The following is a 21563-nucleotide window of genomic DNA, read 5'->3' on the forward strand; positions in this document are numbered from 1 at the left end:
ATTTGGCATCATAAGATATTCTTCTTCTTTTTTTTGAGTTTTTTTCAATTGGTGTTTTTTAAGCTATTTTATTGGTGAATTCAAAAAATTATTGTTTTCTGGGTCAAGTAAAATATATATAAATTTGAATTCTTTAAGGGAATTGTAATGTATTTAATTGGGAGAATGAGTTCCTCCATGCATTGTTGAGTTAAATCCAATTTGATCATGTTTAATTTTTAATGAGTAAAGACAATTGCATTGTTTTGTGTACCACATTTATTATTGGAGAACATGATGATCCAAAACTTTGGTGTTAGAGAGTGGATAGGGGAGTGCCTCCCAACATTTGTTTGGCCTAGAGTGGCTTGTTGGATATCTCATTGGGGAGTTTCTTAAACAAGTGATAATTGTTAGAACTATAGCTTATATCACCACCACCTCCTCCTCCATCTACTTTAACATTGTCTTTGTTTAAAAAATGAGTTTAAATAACATGTTGGATCTCTACCTCAATAAATTCAGCTACTCACCAACCTACATGAAAATGAGATAAATAGTAACTTCTATTCAGAAGCCAATGACATCCTTGCATCTACCTTGGAAACATGCAAATTCCTCTTAACGTATAAAAATAAAGAATCTATATAGTAAGGATCAACTAGAGTTATATTAAAAAAATACTTATTATTAGAGTTGGCAATGTAACCAAATATGATGTCCAACCATATAATATAATGAACACTAGACTACTTAACCTAAACAAGTAAGAAACAACTTCAAACAAGTTTGGCATAAGAATAAACCCAAAAAATATGCTCAAAGTATTCAACTAATCCACACATACGACATAACCTAAGTTGAGAACTAAGAATCTCACTAACAACTAACTTCTTTCAAACTAAAAACCATCTACAATGACTTTTTAGGCTTTAACACATGGGACAAAATATTACCAAGTTTGGGAATTCAATTGAATTTAAAATTGCCTAACTCTTAAAGAGAGTTGAAATGATGGTGGAAATTATCAGCATTAGAGAGTGTGTAATAAACATTCTTGATAGTAGCATTTAGAAGATTTTGGCCGCAAGACCATGAATGTTGAAATGACAAGCTTGCCTTAGATATTAAACCCTCTCAAGGAGTCCCACATAAGATAAACAATACTTGAGTTTAGTTTCATTGTGATGAAGTTGTAGATGTAGAAGTGCTTGTAGTCTACTGCTTCTTATATGATTGCTCTAGATTGAAATGGGATCACAAAATTATTTCAAGCTTATCATGAATTTTATATGAAACATTTAAATGATTTATATTTTATCATTATAAAAGGTACCATCGAACCCTGAAGCTTGATTATTGATTAGTGAGTCTATAACCCTTTTAATCTCATTCAAACCGAAACAATCTAATTTCAAGGCATCGTAATGATTAACTTTCTCAATTATTTGTTTACAATATCTCTAATATTAAGAGCTATGTCTCCCCATTAATATGTACATTAGTAATCTTCTTCCTAGCAAACTTAGCTCTTAAAATTTTGAGAAGGAATTTAATCTAGACGTTTCAACTCTTTTGGTTTTGAACATTGTCATGTCTAATTTTATGTTTAAGATCAACAATATTTTATGTGAGTGGGAGTTGCAAGGATCAACATGTAACTCCTCTTTAGTTTTTAATAGATCCACTTACAACCTCCTAACAAGGAAAGTCCTTTTCCTAGCTAGATCTTTTCCCAAAATCATAAAAAATAAATTTAAAAAAAAAAATTAATAGCTAAGAACCAATTAGAAATGTAGGACTTACCCCTTTTGGCAACAAGATGAGTATTTTGAATACTTTAACTACCATGAAGACAAGATATGTCTCTTTAAATTGAGACATTAAACTTAAAACATCCCTTGAAAAGAAAACTTAAGTAAAACACTTGGTGATCATCAAAGAGTGAAAAGAAAATAGCATTAATAACATTTCTATTAACATCGAGGGGGTATTTTTTAAAAACCTCTTATCAAAGTAAAACATATCCAAACTTAAGAAACCCCTCAAGGTCCCTTTTTCATGTTAGACCAAGTAAACCACACCTCTTTGTTATATTTTTTCACAACCACTCAATGAATCAAACAAATTAAATTTATCTCTTAAAGTTGTCCAATAGAAGAGCTCATTCCCTTTCGAAACAAACTTGGTACCTAAATTTTTACTCTATTTATCTTCTCAACATTATAATTTTCCTCACAAAAACAAAGGTACTTTAGGTAGATCAAAGCATAACCACATACTTTCTTTTATAGGCCTCCACCCTTCTTTAACATTCCAACCAACAAACAAAAGGTTGTTGGTTGCAGGGAACCCCTTTGCCTCTACAAAGATTTTCAAAGCTAGAAGGATTTACAACAAGATATAATGGACAACTTTCTTTCATAGGCCTCCAAACATTCCAACAAAAAAACAAAAGCTTGTTGGTTGAGGGAACATATTTGCATCTACAAAGATTTCAAAGCTAGGGGAAAGCTTTGTTCCCTTTTTAGGACAATCCTTACGACATTTAAGAGTTGTGAAATTAATTAGATTCTCATTTTCAGAAATCACTAGTCCACTACACTAACCACATCATCTTCAAAATCTCATTTTAGCAAAAAGTTGCTTGGAGACCTAATGAATTAATGAATTGTGTTAAGTGCACTTTGGATTAGACACAAAATGGAAGAGGAGTGATATTTTCTTTTTTCACAGATTTATTACCTAACTCCAGACAACCTAGAACTAACCCCATTATTCCTAAACATGTCAACAAGGTTATTAACAAGTTCAACATAGAACTAACCACATTATTCCTAAATATGTCAACGATGTTATTAACAAGTTCAAATGGAATTACAGCTCTACTGAAGATTTCAAAATTACCTCCAAGCATTATTAGTGTCATCTATAGGAACAATAGCAATAGAATCAATATTGTCGTCTACGACATTATTAATAAATATTCTTCTTTATTTCCTACTCATAAAGTTAATCACCCTTAAATTGACATTGTTTACTAAAAAGAACAAACCCTAAATCACCCACCATTTATTTTTTAAGAAACCTATTTGTCATACAATGTAAAAACAATGGTTTTTAAACATTCCTTAGAAATGTCCAATTATATTAAAATCCTTGTATTCATTTAGGGCAAGTAAAGTGACCTCAATTTTAACTTCCCCCAAGAATTTGAGAACTTCGAGGTAAAAAACTATATATTCAAGGAACATCACAAATATATATCCATCTTGAAAGAAATAGAATACAAGGCAAGTAAAGCGACCTCAATATAACTTCCCCCAAGAATTTGAGAACTTTAAGTAAAGAAGATCATATAATCAAGGGAATGTCACAAATATATATCCATCTTGAAAGAAATAGAATACAAGGCAAGTAAAGCGACCTCAATATAACTTCCCCCAAGAATTTGAGAACTTGAAGTAAAGAAGATCATATAATCAAGGGAATGTCACAAATATATATCCATCTTGAAAGGAATATAAGATAACACATTAAGCCAAACTACATGATCCTATGGAAAGTTGAAAGGAATAGAAGATAACACCTTCAGGCCAAACCGCATGATCCCATGTAAAGGCTATATAGATTTGTCCACATTCGGACAAAAAATTGCTATAACCCTCCTATTGGTCCCATTACTTCAAAAAACAAACCAAAAAAAAAACCATTTGTAAGCATTCTACACATTAACATCAACACTAAATATTAATTTCTCAAGGCAAAACAAACCATACATTTAGGGGAACAACACAAATATGTATCAATCTTGGAGAGGAATACAAGATAACATCTTCTGGGTGAACTTGTCACGTGGAAGAGGTTCCCGTTACTCTTCAACCAAATGAAGAACCACTTTTTAAATCATTCAACGCATTCGCATACTCACATAACAAACACAAAAAAGATATATAAACATTCATTAAACATTCATAGGCCCTCTACTCTTCATTAACAATGGCTTTTAGCATTTAATATTCAACATGATTTTCAAAATAGACATAGGGAGGTTCAGTTGAGCATTGTCTCCTTGACAACCTTTTCAATCTTCAACAAAAACAGCCCTTTCTGAAACTGCAATACTTACACAAACACCAAGGCACTGTTGGAAGATTTTCCAACAAAGCCCACCTTGCCGTTGGTGGCTACACTAACCCCCACATCCAGAATTAAAGCAGACCAAGATACCCAAAACCATAACGACTAGAATCTTAAATACAATTGATTAAACAAAACATAACATGATACGAGGAAGAAGAAAGCACAAGCTAATGGTGGGTAACTTTTCACCTTCCCTTTTTCAATAGGCAGCTGATCCATCTATATTCAACAAATAAAGCAAATGCAAGGGTTTATTGTGAAACTTGCAAGAAACTTTTAATATCACAAAACACCATAGAAGGCAGTACTCCAACCAGTCCACACAATAATGGCCAGCATATGAAAGTTAATGGTAGCCTGGCATCATAAAACAAATTACTGGTAAACTAGAAATCTGTCAACTATTCCAGCTGAGAGATTCCCAAAATTTAACGGTCCACAAATAAAGGCATTAGATCAGTCTCTAAACTCAACTTTCCTTGTCAATCGGCATGGGGGTTGATGTTTGCAAAACTAGACATGTTTTTCCTGCTTTCCAGGAGTAGGGAGACGGAATGTGAGGCTTACATGTGTGATACTACTGTGACAAGTTTTCATTTACCAAGCAATCAGCAAAATTCATGCCATACCTAGCTGCGATTCTTATGAAGCATAAATACCCTGAATCTTGAATATGACTCATCTGAAATTTAGTAGTGTACATATGATCTTCAATCCTACAACAGTGAACGGTGGACCATAAAAACCAACAATACAAGACATTCTGTTGAGATCTTGGGCAGAAACCACCAATTAAAGTCTCATGAAGCTTTCAAAGGCCCTTTAATTTGCCAGTCATGGTAATCTATATGCCATGACTAGTTGGCAGATGTCAGTCAATTATGATCTGTATGCCAGACTGGTCGGCAGATGAAAGCTAATTGTAACTATGAAATCATTATAAATAGATTTCTGGTCAATTTAGAATTCAGTAGGCACTTGCAGCTTAGAGATTTCTCACACTTCACAGCTGTCATGCAAACCATACTTATTTATGAGATCATGTTAGCGAGGGACTCTAAAATCAAACTTTCAATATTATCACCCTTCATGGAGACTTAAGTTCGCAAAATTGAAGAATACAGCACCAATCTCTAAAACCAACTTTCAATATTATCACCTTGCAGAGACTGATGTTTGCAAAATAAACTCGAAGCAAGAGATCAAACATACATTTCCGTCATTCCAAAGTCTGGCCTAACATTGATGTTATCGAAACCCAAATGAAAATATTCAGGGATTGATTTTTTCTAAACCCTGTTGAAACAGATTAATTTCCTCCTTCCCAGAAGCCACCCGACATTTGGTTGATGTATGCAGAACCCACATGAAAATATTCAGGTATTGGCAATCACAGAACCCAGTTGATACATACATTTCACTTCTTCCAAGAGGTTACCGAAAAAAGGGTTGATATTGGCAAAACCCACATGAAAACCCACATGAAAATACCTGGGTACTGATGATTACAAAACCCAATTTGTACTGCCTGAGTTGGCCTAGTGGTGGAGAACTTGCTCTTGTGCTCTTGAAAAAAAGGTCACAAGTTCAAATCCCACAAGGGGGTAAGGTATGTACGCCTTGTTTGTAGTGCAGTTAGGTACACCTCCAGCAAGGAGTACGAAGTAGTCCCATACTGCTCTAACCCATACACAGATGGCCTCTTTCCTTTTTTCTCTTTTCCATTTCCCTCCTTCCAAGGGGTCATTCTAACATTGAATTGATCTTAGAAAACTAGACTTGCAAATGTCATTGGTATTGATATTTATAAATACCAGTTTTAATAAAAATTTCCTTCCAAGGAAACAACGGCAAAAAATGGAAGCTTTACATGAATTGATGGTACAGCTGCAGGACAACTTTTCATGTATAGTGCAGTTAGCAAAGCTGGCATTTTACAGCTGTGAGACAACTTTTCATTTAAAGTGCTGTCTTTTTACCATGCCCGGCAATTTTGTTTTTTTTGAAATCATAAGCACCATAAATCTTGAATGCAAAATGACTTAAATTTTAACAACTTATAGTCCAATCCTTCACCAGTGGACTCTGGACCCTAGAACCAAAGTAGTAAAAGACATTCTGTTGAGATTTGGAAAGATACGGTCACCAATCATCAAAGACACCGTCCAAAATATAGCCCACTCAATAAGGGGACTCAAACCAGCTATTGCATTTTGAGATTTGACAAAGTTGCAAGTGGTGAACTGACATCAGCTAATCCTTTTGTTAAGAGACTTAATAAAGTGCACTATTTCATTGGTATTTCCTAAGAAAGGTTTTACGATGGGTTCAACTTATCTTGTTTTGAAAAGTTCCAATCTAACCCAATAGTGCATCTGCAGCAGGATGAATCCATACATAGGACCAGATAAGTGTTTTCACAAATCGACTCCAAAATTCCAGAATTGCTCGTAACTAAGAATTTGACAAATTGCTTCATAACATCGAAACAATGTCTTTAAATGCCTTCAAAGACATTGAAAATATATAGAAATTCAAGGGTAGAACTTTTGTGTCTCCTACAATCATATATTTTGACAAAATGGAAAATCTAAGTCAGTCAGTAGATACAATGTATCTTGCAGAGATAGGCATAAGGGAGCACGTTAAGATTATATACAGAAGCAGTGACTGATTGTTTCTATTACAAAACACCGTTACAAATTTTCTTGATTATCTCAGGGAAAAGGAGGCATAAATACATCAGCATGCATGTTAACACTTAATGCACCACACAATCACAGGATAAGAAAAGACAATTGTTTATTTCACAGAATTGAAACAAGCTAATGAATACTATTTAAGCATTTCAAAGCCAAAAAGGATAATATTACTCAGGTGAGTTAAATAGCAAATCCTTCTATTCAACAATTAAGTAAAACTGAAGAATAAGAGAGAATATAAAGAATTTCAGTAGCTAGTTCATTTCCTAAAAAACATCCAGAGGAATGTCACGAGCTTCTGGGATTAAAATCAAGAGGAATTATCATCAATTCCAGAAGAATGATGCAATCAATTAGAATTGTGCACCAAAGACCATACATTTAAATTTCAAATCAAAAGTAATGTTAATGCATTCAATTACAATTGTGCAACAGAAATCTACGTTCAAATTTTAAATCATAAGTAGTTTTGCGCACTCAATTACAATTATGCAACAAAGATCTACATTCAAATTTCACATCATAAGGATTGTATTTCCAGACATTGTTATGACAAATTCCAGATGAGTTTCTGGTTTAGAAATAAATGGTTTCCAGTTCAACTAAAAACATAGGCACAAAATATATTACATAAGTCAAACTTTAACTGACAAAATAGCAATTGTTTGTCAAAGGAGATTATCCTCAGAAAAGCTTGAGTTTGGCCTACGTGTCTAAAACAAATTTGGCATAAATCACGGAATCCAGTGTGCCATCGTTTTCATTTACTTGGTGGGCCACCAAACAGATATCCAAGGGACGAACCACCACCAGGTGCAGCATGGACTTTTGTTGAGGGCCGATCCTGCCAAGCATCGGATGACATAAAGCCACATCACCATATGTTAAAGATACAAACATAACTTCAACAGAGCTTACAAAGTAAACCAAGAAAGAGCACTCTTGGTGACGATGGTCTTGTTTGTTGAATTTAAACAATCGAAAGACCCGTTGATTAACACTCATTTGACTAATTAAAGCACGGACAGGAAGCCCAAAATGTTCATCACATTTAAAAGCCACCTGTTTCACCAACCTTCTCATACACCAACAAAGTTTAGAAAGTCAAAGCAAATTCCATAAAGTAGATAGGCTTACCGTGATGAAGTTTCCACAGTTCTGTCCTTCTGCTCGAAAATAGTTATTGGTATTTGTGCTATGCATTTGTACACCTGCAGGAACTTCTGGTCCATTTTCCTGGGGCTTCGAAGTCTTTGCAGGTCCATTTTCCTGAGGTTTAGAAGGCCTTGGAGCGTCACTGGTTAAAGGTGCTGCATTCTGCACAGGTTGTGCACGGGCAGGAGCTGCCTTTGCTGGCTCATCACTGCCAAACAGGTAACCCAAGGAGCTTTGACCACCACCACTACTAACACCACGACCCATCTTTCAAATAAAGATAGTACAGAAACTGTAAACAAGCAGATATTCCTTCAATCAATTATAAGATCTGCACAAATCTCCAGGGCAATTAAAGAACAAAGTTATATCCACCAAATAAACATGACAGTTTATAAAGGACCAAACATAAATGCTAAAATACAAAAAAACAAAAACCAAACATTTTGCGAATTATATTGAATAAACAAGATGATAGATCATTCAAGATTTCAAACTATCATCCAATAAAAAACAGTAGATACAGAAAACCCGTGTAATTTAGCACATTGGATTCATGCACGTCTCTCAAAAAACAACACTTGAATTCCAAGTAGAAGCAAATCTAGTTAAAAACCTGCTATCTATCATCTTTGTACTACAAAATTAAAGCAACTGCTAGAGATAACAAATGTAACACATCCCAAGCCAAAACTAATAAATTCATTACTCCTGATGCCATCAAAAAAGAGTAAAAGTGCTATGGCAAACCACAAAGTTAAAACATTACAAATCAAATAATCCATTAAAAATACAGAAGGCCCGTGTAATTTTGGAAAATCAATTATCATTTGAACTCATATTACAAAAAGAAGAATTAGCATTTCTCTAAACAATACCAAAAGAACCACAACTGTGTAAAAATTCAAACTGACAAAAAATAAGGATGAAGGATTTCCAAGCAGAAATGAAATGAAAACAAATGATTTTAATACATCCACAACACCAAAACAGTCTAAGGGACGTCTATTAAAAGCCTGGAATCCAATCGCGTAGTAACACGAAATAAAAGCAACTGTCATATAAATAAATCTAAGACATGACAAGCCAAGAGTACTAAATACATTAGTCCTGTTGCCATAAACAAAGAGTAAAAAAGCTATGGCAGACCGCAAAAGATAAAAAATACTACACAAACTACAATAGGAGGTATGGACAGCCTTTTGGAGCAATTGCGAAATCATGAACATTGTCAAAGTTGTCTGTAACCCTTATCACAATCAAATGCTTTGGGATTACCAACTAGTTACAATACAGTTGGTCTCAGTACCTTCACCAAAAGTTGATCTACTTCTACTAATTCTGAATGACAATGTAAAGTTGTAAACTGAAAACGATCTTGGCACTAGGAGCCAATTCAAATCTAGTACATCCAGAAGGCAATTTGACATCTCAAAAATAGAAACCAAATGCGTGAATACAGCAATGATCCCAATTTAGTACAATTACAATTCTTAATAAAGGCAACTTTGACCTTTTCCCTTCTAAACACAATGACAAATACATTTGGTTTGAGGATACGACTTGCAGTTTCTTCATGTAACTTACAGAATGCTCTTTACATTAGCTACAAGAACAGATCCTTTCAATTAATTCTACATCAATTAAATGGAAACATAGACATTAATGGGCAACATGATGGAGCCAAGGTTTAATATGAATTCTTTTATTTTGACCACCATGAACAATTGCATTTTAATTATAACCAAATAAATTTCTGGCAACTCAAAGAGAAACACAAATGAGAATGATAATATCTCTTCTTTCACAGAAGAATCATTGTGCAATACATAAAGCATGATTTATGCTTTTCAAATCACATTGCGCCAAAGGTTGCTTCGCAACAAAATCTAGGAGGTAGGATTCTTAGCAAAATTAGGAAAAGACAATCACTGGTATTAAGATGTCATAAGCTTCTTTAAATCTTCTAAAATCTCAACAATAGAAATAAACCCCAAGTCAAAACATTTCACACGTCTTATGAACCTACCTTAAGTCAAACATTTTATACACACTACAAAATTACCCTACATCGAGAATTTATCCTAATGCAACACAATGAAGTTCTCCTTATAAACCTTAATCAACATCAAAGCCTGTGATATCAAAAAACATGTGCTGGTGGAAACAAATATTTGGCAACAGATTAAAATTCTATAACAAAGTTTTTTTTAATAATGCCTGGTAAACTTTTTAACGTTGCCAATGATGCTGGCAAGACACGCCCTCCAGCTCCACGTGAAACGCTTTTGACCCGGAGCTATGAACTGGTGAGGCCACAAACGAGGGACCTCATCCCCACACTTCATTTGTTCAAACCCACGAGCACAACAGCCCAGCAAAGACACAAGGCCTACAAGCACAATGGCCCAGCAGGGGCTTAAACCTTGGTGGCCACTACACCAACGAAGTGTTTTACTTTTAACTGTGACACTACATGTCTGAAGACAATATTCATAACAAAAAGTTCAAGCAAGAACATTTTTCAATTATTAAATCAAATTACACCACCAGTGTAAACAGCATATGTTAACATATTCATGATACCATATTTCAACCACTTTATCGATATCCTATCTCTATTCGTCTTGACACACATCATAAACCTACCTTAAGTCAAATGTTTTACTTCAAGGGACAGAACATCTTGACGCTCATAAAAATGTCTGATACCATTGAACGATTAAATGACTCAAAAATGAGCCAGTTAAATCAACCAATGCAAAAAGTGTTCCCATGATAAGAGATATTTCAGAGGAACCACAGAGGTCTTCCACATACAAATTTTCAATGCATTTCTTCAGGAAAAAAAACACAAGTGACCCCAAATATGCACAAAATGCTGCAACTGCAACACAATCCTTCAAAGTATCAACATTCAGCATTCTCCTCTTTAAATAATCCAAATGCCCATTTTGCAACAAGAAACTTGATGCCAATTTTCAAAAGACAATTAAATTTCTCTACGATAGACATAAACTCCATTCAATTTGACAAACAACAGAACCTCACCCAAGTCAAGGACTTATCTTTGGGTAACAAGAACTACTAATACTAGAGCTCTATACAGGCTTGAAATATTATGAAAACATGGGTCGGAAACACAGACATGGGCCAGAAGAGTATTGAAAAGGTACCTATTGGTAGTTTAAGGTAATTTTACACAATATCTACACCAGTCTATGATATACTTCAGCGACTTAGCCATCAGCAAAGGATGCGTCCATAAGCTAATTCTGTAGAGCATTGGCATTTAAAACGCTAAGAACTTTCCCTATCTGAGCACCTCAACCTCAACGAGGACAAATCATCACTGCTTTACATATGCCTCAAATGCCTTTTAAATGACCAAAATTTGCTGGGAAAAATCACTATTCACGGCAAATCCAAGCTTAATGCCAAAATTTTGATTGGGACAGAAATTTTCTCAAAGGTAAAACAGATACATGAATCAAATTCCACAACCAAAACCTAAAATACTATTTCAGACTGCATACAAACAGCCATGGGATACAACATAGGACAAATATTTACTCCTAACTACATGTTAAAATCGCTTCGAACACATAACATTCCAAAAACACAAGAAATGTGTTGTAACATAAAATAAATAATAGCTTCCGCATCTTAATGTTCCAATGCAAGTTTTCCGGGGATCCCGCAGTTCATAAAATTACCCTAACCAATAGTAGTCATGTGAAAGGGGATACTCCACATACAGTACTAACATTGAATTAAAAAATATTTTAATGTTTTTTCCTGAAAAATCGAGGCCGCACATATGTAGACATAACCTTTATGTTAGTGTTGGGAAGGGCACCGGCTAAATTTTTCCTACATTATGTGTATGCGTCAGCTTGCATGACAATTTTTATAAAATTCTGATTTTGAATTGTATGGATCTACTATTTGTTTTTAGTTTCTACAATTTTCCATCTAAAATCAATCACCTCTGCTTAAATTTATTACCCGAAAAGAATTTAAACATCTACAGCACCCTTTATCTTTTCTCAGCAACGGCTACTGAGAAATTTAAACTAGCCCATTTCCGTGGAACCATAGCAATCCTCTTGAGTATAATCATTCCTCACGTCAACACAGGCAGTCAGTCTGCTGGCCCTAAGTCGAGCATTAACCTCAACCGTACACCGATTGTTCTAGATCTCAGATACCGTAAGAAGAACAGACTAACAAAAGAAAACCCAAATGCATTGCCTACTTCGAAGCTTAAAGTCAGATCTTTAAACTTTCCGAGGCTAAACAAAGGTCAGTTTCCACATTAAAGCGAAATTTCAGGGGGTAAGATCTTCAGTCGCCTAAGATCCCACGAGATGTTGCAACCGTGAGGCAGCATTACGATGAAACACAAGACAAGATGTAAATGATAATGTAAAATAAAATACCAGCGCAAACCCCAGATTTATGCAATGCCGTCAAAAAGGGCCTCTGAATGGCTAGATTTGTCAAGAAAATGGGCAATGTGTATCCAAATTTGCTCGGAATCCAAAACCAAAATGATAATCTGAGAGGGCGAAAGAACTCACCTCAGTGCAGGACTTGGGTAGATCTGGGCGGACGGAAGCGAAGTCTTTGAAGAGATCTGCGCGTGACTCTTCCTTCAAGGCAAAAGCAGGCCGTCCAAATCTAACACCGGGCAACCACAACAAGAGAAGCTCAAAGTGAAAGCGAAGCAAAGCGGATATGATATATATAGCATCAGGAAAGGGGGGAAAGTGAAAAGGAAGACGACTTAGGCTCAGAGTCACATGGGAGGGAGCGGCAAGTGTTAATCCTTTTAATAAAAGGAAGAAAGTACGGTCACATGGGTTCTGTGTAGGGCAGGGCATGACTTTAGAAGATGAAAGTGAAAGACTTTTTAAAATAAAAGTTGTTTTTGTGGTCCCCATTTAAGGTTTGGGTGGTTTATATTTTGAAAAGAAAAATAAACTACTTTTTCAACGGTAAATATTATATTAGTAGATATTTTAATTAAATATATTTATTTTTTAATAATTTAATGAAGAGTTATTTTTTATTTACTAGCATATCTGTGGTGTGATGCCGACTTACGGGGGAGGAAGAAGAAAACCTCTCAATTATTGTAAGGTGTGTGTATAAAAATACTATTAGGTATATAGGTAATTATATTTTTGTTATTGATATATGGATAAAAATAAATAAAAATAAAAATTTATTATTGCATTATTTTTTATATTTTAAGATTTTGTCATCTTAGTATTTATTATATTATTGCATTCACTTAAGTTTAATTAATCATTTTTTTTGTAGCAATCAAAAGTGATTTGTTATTTGTTGTTTTCAAAATAAACTGAATTTTTATACAGTTGAGATTTATATTTTTAACTAAAAATTATTTATCACTTAAAAAATTTGGTGTTATGGAAGCAAATTTATAGGAATGACACATTTTATAGGTTTTTTAAATTTCTTTATATTTAAAAAATAAATGTCTATTTTAAATGACTTTTTTCATTTTTTATTGATAATCTTGTAAATAAAGTGATTCTTTTATATAAATATATGTAAATTTTAATAATTAAAAAAAAAAAAACGTGGCTTTGTGACTTTGTTGTCATCACCTTACTAAGGTCTTACTAGCAAAGTTTACCTAGAAGGTTCCAAAATGTACCAATTGTGTAAGAAGCTTCAGTTGTTGTGATCATTCATGATTAAATGGAATAAAGAATGTTTTAAAAATATTTTTGCAGCGAAAAAAGAAATTTCATTGAACCTTCAACAAGTTAATGGTGAGATCTTAGCCAAGGGCATGAATGAGTCCTCCTACTAGCACCAAAAAAACCTGCAATGTTCTCTAGAGGAGATCCTCTGTCGAGAAGAGACTTATTGGCACCAGAAATCAAGGGAGCTTTGGCTCCAAGATGGAGATAAGAATAGTAAGTTTTTTCACATGTCGACTAAGGCAAAACGCTCCTCAAACACAAATTTTCCAATTAAAGATAGCTCTAGTATAACTATTATAGAGGAGGCTGGAACTAAAGAAGAGGTAGTAGCATTCTTTTCTAATTTGCTCTCATCAGATAACTCATTTGTTAGGATTAATGACAGTCCCAAAGATACTGAGAGGGGGGGGTGAATCAGTATCTAACCGGTTAGCAGAATATTTAGCCTTATTAAGAACTTTGCATCCCAAAACAGTGTACCGATAAATAAGAATTAATACAGTAAATAGGAACAATATAGACAGCATAGAAACCACACCATAACACAAGATATTTAACGAGGAAACCCAGTGTGGGAAAAACCTTGGTGGGATTTGTGACCCACAATATTCACTCACTGGCAAATGAATAAATATTACTTACAATGAGGGGCCTGCACATGTAGGAAGGCCAACTGCCTAGAGCTCACTACTCAATAAGAGTCACACTGACTACAAAAGTGGATTATGAAATCCAATACAATGTACTGCTTCAAATCAGCATCAACTATGCCAGGTTCAGTACCGGTTTAAGCTCATTCTATAACCAAAACCTCTATTGTCAACTATATCACCTTATACAAAAATTTCATACATACATACTAAATGACTTATAAGATCTCATACATATATGAGTCTATTGCAATGTACCATGTCGGCTTTACAAAAGATAATTACATTAAAATACAATAAACAAAAGTTTATTCCATGTCGGCTGGAGTGTCGGTATGCATTGTTGTCGTTGCTAGTGAAGTGTTTGTCGGTGTATGTCTAGATGTCTATTGTTGGTACCAGTAAGTGTCGATGGCTTACCAGATGAATGCTAGAAGATTGCTAGATGGTTGCCATCAATGACAACATCAACTATTCTCATAAGAGTGTAGAATGCCAACATCATTACCTCGTGCGACACTTCAGCAGACTCAATCTCTCATGTCTAGTATCCCTTCTATTTTGGATTAGCAAGACAATTTTTTTCTTATGAATCGTTTTACCTTTGAGGAAATTAAAAAAGTGGATTTCTCAATGCATCCGAAGAAAGCTCCTGGTCTAGATGGTTTGATTGTCCTATTCTATCATAAGTGGTGGGAGTTTGTTGGTTATAATGTCTGGATAGCTTTGGAGGAATCAAGATGCAATGGAGTGATGCTTATGCAATTCGATGTTACCAGTATAGCTCTAATTCCTAAGATTCTAAACTCGTCCTCATTTGGTGATTTTAGACCTATATCCCTCTATAACTCAATTTATAAGATTTTTACCAAGGCCATTTTGGTCATATTAGCATTGCTTATTCCGAAGATTATTTTATCCTCAACAAGGAGGTTTCGTTCCTGGTAAGGAAATAGCAGAAGGTGCCCTAATCGCACATGAAGTGCTTCATTCCATTTCTTCTCACAAATTGGAAGCAATAATTATAAAACTTGACATGATGAAAGCTTATGGCAGGGTTAACTAGCAATTTTTTATGAAGGTTCTTCATCAATTTGGATTTTCTCTTAACTGGTGTAGATGGTTATTATCTTGCATCTTTGGTGCAAAATTTTTAGTACTTGTGAATGGTTCACCTTGTGGTTTTTTCTCTACTACTCAAGGGATTCGTCAAGGTGACCCCATTTTGCCTTATTTGTTCATTATCTTGGTGGAAGCACTAAGTAGGACAATTTTTGTGACTCATTCTTCTTTGCAGTGGCATGGGGTTGTTATTCCTAACACAACAATTTCAATTATTCATTTTCTATTTGCAAATAATACATTAATATTTTGGGAGGTGTCTATTATTGAGGCTAAGTGTATCAGGGGAGTTCTAGATAATTATTGTGAGATATGTAGTCAAAAAATTAATCCATCTAAATCAAAATTATTCTTATTTAATTGTTCTCTAGCTTTGTCAAAGAGATTTGTTGACATCTTGGGGCTTAAGTTAGACAAATTACCCTATAAATATCTTGGTATTCCATTTTTTGCAAGCAAGAATCAAAGTTCCTTTTCATTTGGTATCTCTTCTTAGATTCAGGCTAAGATATCTTCATGGAAAAATTTTGTTATATTTAGCAGGTTGCTTGCTCATGATTAGATCTGTGTTATCCACCATTATGAATTACATACTATCAGTGCTCAAAATTCCAAAAGGGATTCTTATTGATCTAGAGAGTTTCCTTACAAGGTTTCTTTGTAGAGGTAACATAGATAATAGTAAGAAAATCCCCCTTATCATATGAAATTCAATTTGTTCTCCCAAAACTTTAGGTGGAGCAAGCTTGCAAAATGTTGAGAAGAGGAATTTGGCTCAAGGAGCTAAGTTACTATGGAAAGCATTTCAAAATCCTAACTCATTGTGGGCTTCTATTCTTTGGTCTAATTACTAAATTCTCCTTAATATGAACGGTTATTCATTGTAGCAAATCCCCCATAGGGTTCACATATGTGGAATTTTATGATGGATTATAGACAACTTTTTCTCCCTCATTTGTCTTGGGTCAAACAACTTCTTTTTGGGAAGATTTGTGGAATGCTTATCTTCCCATTGATTCTCTTCGTCAATTTTCAGATGCCAAGAGGCTTTTATAGTCTGAATGGGACACTAAAGTTTGTGATTAAATCTTATCTTGTCCCATAGTCAATGCTATGGTCGGAAAGACTTCACTAATATGAATATTCCTCTTGATCAGTCAATAGCCTCACAGGGGATTATTAAAGACAAAGTGGTTCACTATTCTCAAAGTTAAGATATTTTTATATTGTTGCCTTCTAAATCGGGTCAATACACAGTTAAGAAAGGGTATGATCTTCTTGACCCCAAATTAAGCTTTTCTAAATCTAGGGCCTTCTCTTTTCATTGGTATGTTGTTGTCATGCCTAATGCAAGAGCTTTCTCCTGGTTGGTGCTTTCAGGTAGAATCTTAACCAATGACAAATTATCTAAACTATCCATTGATGTTCCTTTCCAATGTCCTCTTTGTAAATCTATTTTGGAATCAATAGATCATTTACTCATTCAATGTCAATTTTCCTCTCTAGTTTGGTCTTGGTTACAAAATAAGCTAGAATGGTACGCACCATTGCCATTGTCTCTTGTGGATGTTTTTCAATCCTAGCCAAGATTATATAAAAAAAAATTATTTGCTACTCTCTGGTCAGTTTCTCGGGTTGCCTTGATTTGGGGCTTATGGTGAGAAAGGAATAACCAAATATTTTGAAATAAGGAAAACTCGGTGGATCAAGTTATTCAATCCATTGGATAATCTATTTCAAATTCAGTAAGAGCTTATACAACCAAATCTAAAACTCTTTGTTCTTGTTTTACCTCATGGGATTCAGAGGTACTTAGAAATAGAAAGGTATTACACTTCCCTTTAAAGGCTCGTTGTTACATAGTCAAACCCTTTAGATTAATAGAAAGGAGATACGTTGGAAACCTCTAGATTCAATTTTTTTAAATCAAACTTTGATGGTGCCTCCAAGGGCAACTCGGGGGTCTCAAGTATTGGTTTGTAATTCAAGATTCTAAAGGGAAAACGAGTGCTACAAATATCCCCATTGGAACCAATAACATTGTAGAAGCTATGACCTTACTTTCAGGTCTCAAATTAGCTATTAAGCCAAGTGTCTCCAATTTAATCATAGAGGGAGATTCTATGGTTATTATCTCGGCCTTGAAAAAGCTAAACACTTATTATTAGAAGCTCAAATGCACTCTCACAAGGGCATGGGACATTATGTCAAGCTTTCAAGAATATCATATTGAACATTATTACCAAGAAGCTAATGCATTAGCTCACAGAGGTTGACATGATCTCGCATTTATGGAGAAAGAATATAATATGAAGGACATGTTATTAGAGGAGGATCTAGCAGCAATCCTCCATCCCAAGTGTTGCTACCAGATTGGGGATGACTTTCTCATCATTAAGGCACCTCGTAACCTTTACTCTTCATAGATGGTGTCCTTATTTCTGTCTAACTTTTTTTATCTTGTTATAGACTATGGTATTCTCATGCAGTTGGCTTGATTTTGGTCAAGAATTCTTCTATCTAACTCCTATTTATTTTCATTATGTACTTATCAAGTTATATTTTAATATATATTCAGGTCTTGTGCCTTTTGCTCAAATAAATAATAATAATTGTATAGGGATTTGATTCACACCATTTAAATTAAATAAAATCAAATTTTAAATAAATACTAAACTATTTCATTAAAAGCATTACTCAACAAATATTTCAATTAAAAAAATCCATCTTTTATAATTAGAATTTTGTATAATTTTTTTTGAAATCATTCTATTTTTGAAAAAGAAAAAATCTTCAGGGATCGATAATTGAGATATGCAACTTCAGAAGCAAAAATGTGCTAGGGTTTACCCTAGTGCAAAGGTCGACATCATGGGTGTGGAGGAGGTCGTATGTCCTCCTCCACCAAGGTAAGCTCGCCTCTTCGTTTCCTATTTTATCTCTGCTTTTAATTATTGTTTGTGTTGGTTGGATCTTCCAGTTTGCAAGGTAGGGAGTGATTAATGTGGTCATATGGATGAGACTCCAAACATCAAAGTCAATAGTTTGGCTTCTCTTGCTAATAGTAAAGGATATTCCCTCACAATTGGCACCAAATCTTTCAAATCTATGTTAGTTGATAACCCATTCTTCGTGCCTGAAACTGCAAAATTTGATGCAAACTTGGTTTCATTTTCCGCAAGTAATGGCGAACCAAGAGAAGGAATAGGTAAGCAGGTTGCCCTTCCTATCTCTAGCCTTGCTATTTCTCCTAATTATAAAATAATTGATGCTCTTGATAATCACAAATATCGATTAAAAAATATTATAGTCTTTCTCATGACCGTGGACATTACCAAGTGCCCCGACCGTAAATTCTTAGATGAATGGTTAAAAAATATTTGGATTAAGAAAGCAGGGTATCATTTTTCATTTTGCAAAATGATTCAAAAAAGGACTTTTCATTATTTTTTTCAATGATACTAAATCTTAGGTGGCAACAAGTGATAAACAATTTGGTCGATTGGAAACTGTGTGAGGGAAAATGTGTGTACGAATACAAAGGATAAAAGATAAACTAATTAACCAAAACAAGCCATTAAACTCAACACTTCAAGATTGAAATGGTAAAATCAAAGCAAAAACATAAAGAAAAGCTATGCAAACCCCAAATCCTTGCTTCGATTAGATTACTTCACGATTGGATGTTTGCTCATGATGTCAATTTGGATGCACGTTTGTGCTCCATGATTTGATGAGGATGATAATGCAAATGAAAATGGATGTGTGAGTGTGAGTAGTTATTTCGGCAGAGTAACGATGCGTTGAATGAATAGTGGATCATAGAGGGTTTATTTCAGCATTATGACGGTATGATTAAAAAAAGGTGGATGATTTGGTCTAAAATGAGGGGGATTAAATAGGCAAGATGGGGAAGGGAAGGATGTGAAGAGGAGACACTTGTCCTCCAAAAAAGGACAAGTGGCTCAACTAGATGGAAAAGGAATGACACGTCTCCATGAGGACACATGTCTATTTTGGAAAAAGCCACCCAAAAACAGGAAGGGTGACATGTGTCCCTAAGAGCACATGTCCATTTTGGGAAAAGCCACCCAAAATAGGATATTTTCCTCAAAAGGGGGAAAAGTGGTTAGGATGTGCACACATGTGTGGGAGGTTAGAAGGGATAGAATAAGGTTAGTTGGAGGGTTGACTAGGCTAGGGAAGTGGGTTGGAAGGATAGGATTAGTTAGGATAGGATTGGAAGGAGGCTAGGGAGAAAAGTTGGTTAGAATGTAGGAGACACGTGACTAATTTAAATAATTAATTAATTATTCAAATGGGGAGAGGGCAATTAATTAATTTAGGATTAATCAATTAAAGAGGATGGGAGGTGGATCATTAATTAATTAGAATGAAAGGAGGATAAATTAATCAAAAATTAATTAATAGGATAGGATGAAAGGGGGATAATTAATCAGACATTAATTAATAGGATAGGATAAAAGGGGGATTAATTAAATAGAAATTAATTAATTTAAAGGGATTGGAAGGGGAGAATTAATTATTTAGATTAATTAATTAAAGGGATGGGCTAATTAATTAATTTATTTAATTAATTAAATGGCTAAGCGAAATAAATTTGATTAAATTGATAAACCAAATTTAAGTGTCTACAAAAACTATACTTTTAGGGCCCTTAAGTTGTCACCCGAGGCTCTTTCTAATGAGATTCTAGCATTATATTGACCTAGGTGGATAGTGGTTAAAAATCTCCCCCCTTTGTTATAGAATTTAATTCCCCAATTGTTGGAATCTGTTGGCAAGGTGCTTAGGATGGATAACACCCAATCTTTGGTTCCACACATGGATGCTACTATTTTAATCTTGGTTAATCCTGGGAAGGGTCTCCCCATATTTTTAGAGGTTAAGGTTGATGATGACCCCTTGGTCTATGTTATCAAAACCCTAGGAGGGATCAATGTCTACTTTCTGTGCAAATGAGAGGGTCATATTAAGAGAATTTTTTTATTTTAACAAAACGAAAACCTTCGGATAGACTTATTGAGTCCCCTAAAGAGGCCCCCCAAAGTCTTGCAATTACTAATTTGTCTTCATCTTCATAGCCTCTTACTGAGGACTAGCATTATCCAAATGTCTCTATTGGAAAGCTTTAACTTTGAATTTGATGGTGAAGGTTGTTGTCACTACTCCACCCGTCTTTGATGAATCCCTTAAAATTGGGGATTTCAATGCAAACCCCTTGCCCCATTTGGTTATCATCATCTTGCTTGCCCAAGTTAGAGACCAAAAGAATGATTCTCATGACCAATTTGTTCTACCCAAGGCCCACAAGTCCAAACACAAGAATACTCAACAACTTGATCTAGAAAGGCTAAAGAGGAATACAAATTATATGATGAAGAACACTCAATCCTTTGTAGAGCCCCCTTCAATTGATTCTTGTTTGATTCTAATGGACGATGATTCTCAATTGTTGTTGTCGAAGATTAGTGTGATTGAAAGAGATAGTCACTCTATTTTCAAAACCATGGTTAGGGATATCGAAGAAAGGAGGAAACCCTCTGCACCAATGAGTGTGATAATTGACCTACCTATCCCTAATGAGATATTTTCTCCCCTAAAACTTTCTAATAATTTTAGTACTCTTAAAAATTCTCATAATGAGACCCCCTCAAGATGGTGGAATTTATGGAGAATGTCCTCCCCTTGGGGATAGACAAACCAATTCTTCATCCCATCCTCGTAGCGAAATTGAGTCCTTCTAGCATTAACCTTAACTCTAGCATTGATAAAAATGATGCCTTTTTTGACATCAATAATATCGATCCCCTTATGGGAAATGAGGCTTTCTCTACTAACCACAACCTAGCCATTGTACCATATGATAAAGACAAGATAAGTCTTAGAGTGGAAAACTTTGAAACTCACCTATTAGAGTCTAACCTAAAAATTGGGTCATTATCCAGTGAGTTGATTTCTAAAGAGGAGCAACTGCCATGTCATTCCTCGAGAAGCAAGAAAGGTGATTGTGAAATATTGATTCCTACTATAAATGGCTGATTCACAAA

At 34.7% G+C, this 21563-nt stretch overlaps 1 protein-coding gene across 2 annotated transcripts; it reads right to left on the reverse strand.

The window, feature by feature from the left end:
- Positions 1-7327: 7327 nt before the first annotated feature.
- Positions 7328-12719, reverse strand: LOC131076123 (protein SPIRAL1-like 2). 2 transcript variants are annotated; one of them, XM_058013180.2, is made up of 3 exons: positions 12563-12719; positions 7962-8271; positions 7328-7668 (listed from the first exon to the last, which is right to left on the reverse strand). In XM_058013180.2, exons 2-3 carry the CDS (start codon positions 8244-8246, stop codon positions 7585-7587), a joined length of 369 nt encoding a protein of 122 aa, XP_057869163.1. In that variant the 5' UTR covers positions 8247-8271; positions 12563-12719; the 3' UTR covers positions 7328-7584. The 2 variants fall into 2 exon arrangements, with proteins under 2 accessions (XP_057869163.1, XP_057869161.1); XM_058013178.2 differs by having other exon boundaries at positions 7962-8310; positions 12563-12716.
- Between the last annotated feature and the right edge of the window lie 8844 nt (positions 12720-21563).

This window comes from Cryptomeria japonica, chromosome 10 (assembly GCF_030272615.1).
Source record: "Cryptomeria japonica chromosome 10, Sugi_1.0, whole genome shotgun sequence".
Classification (NCBI taxonomy): Eukaryota; Viridiplantae; Streptophyta; class Pinopsida; order Cupressales; family Cupressaceae; genus Cryptomeria; species Cryptomeria japonica.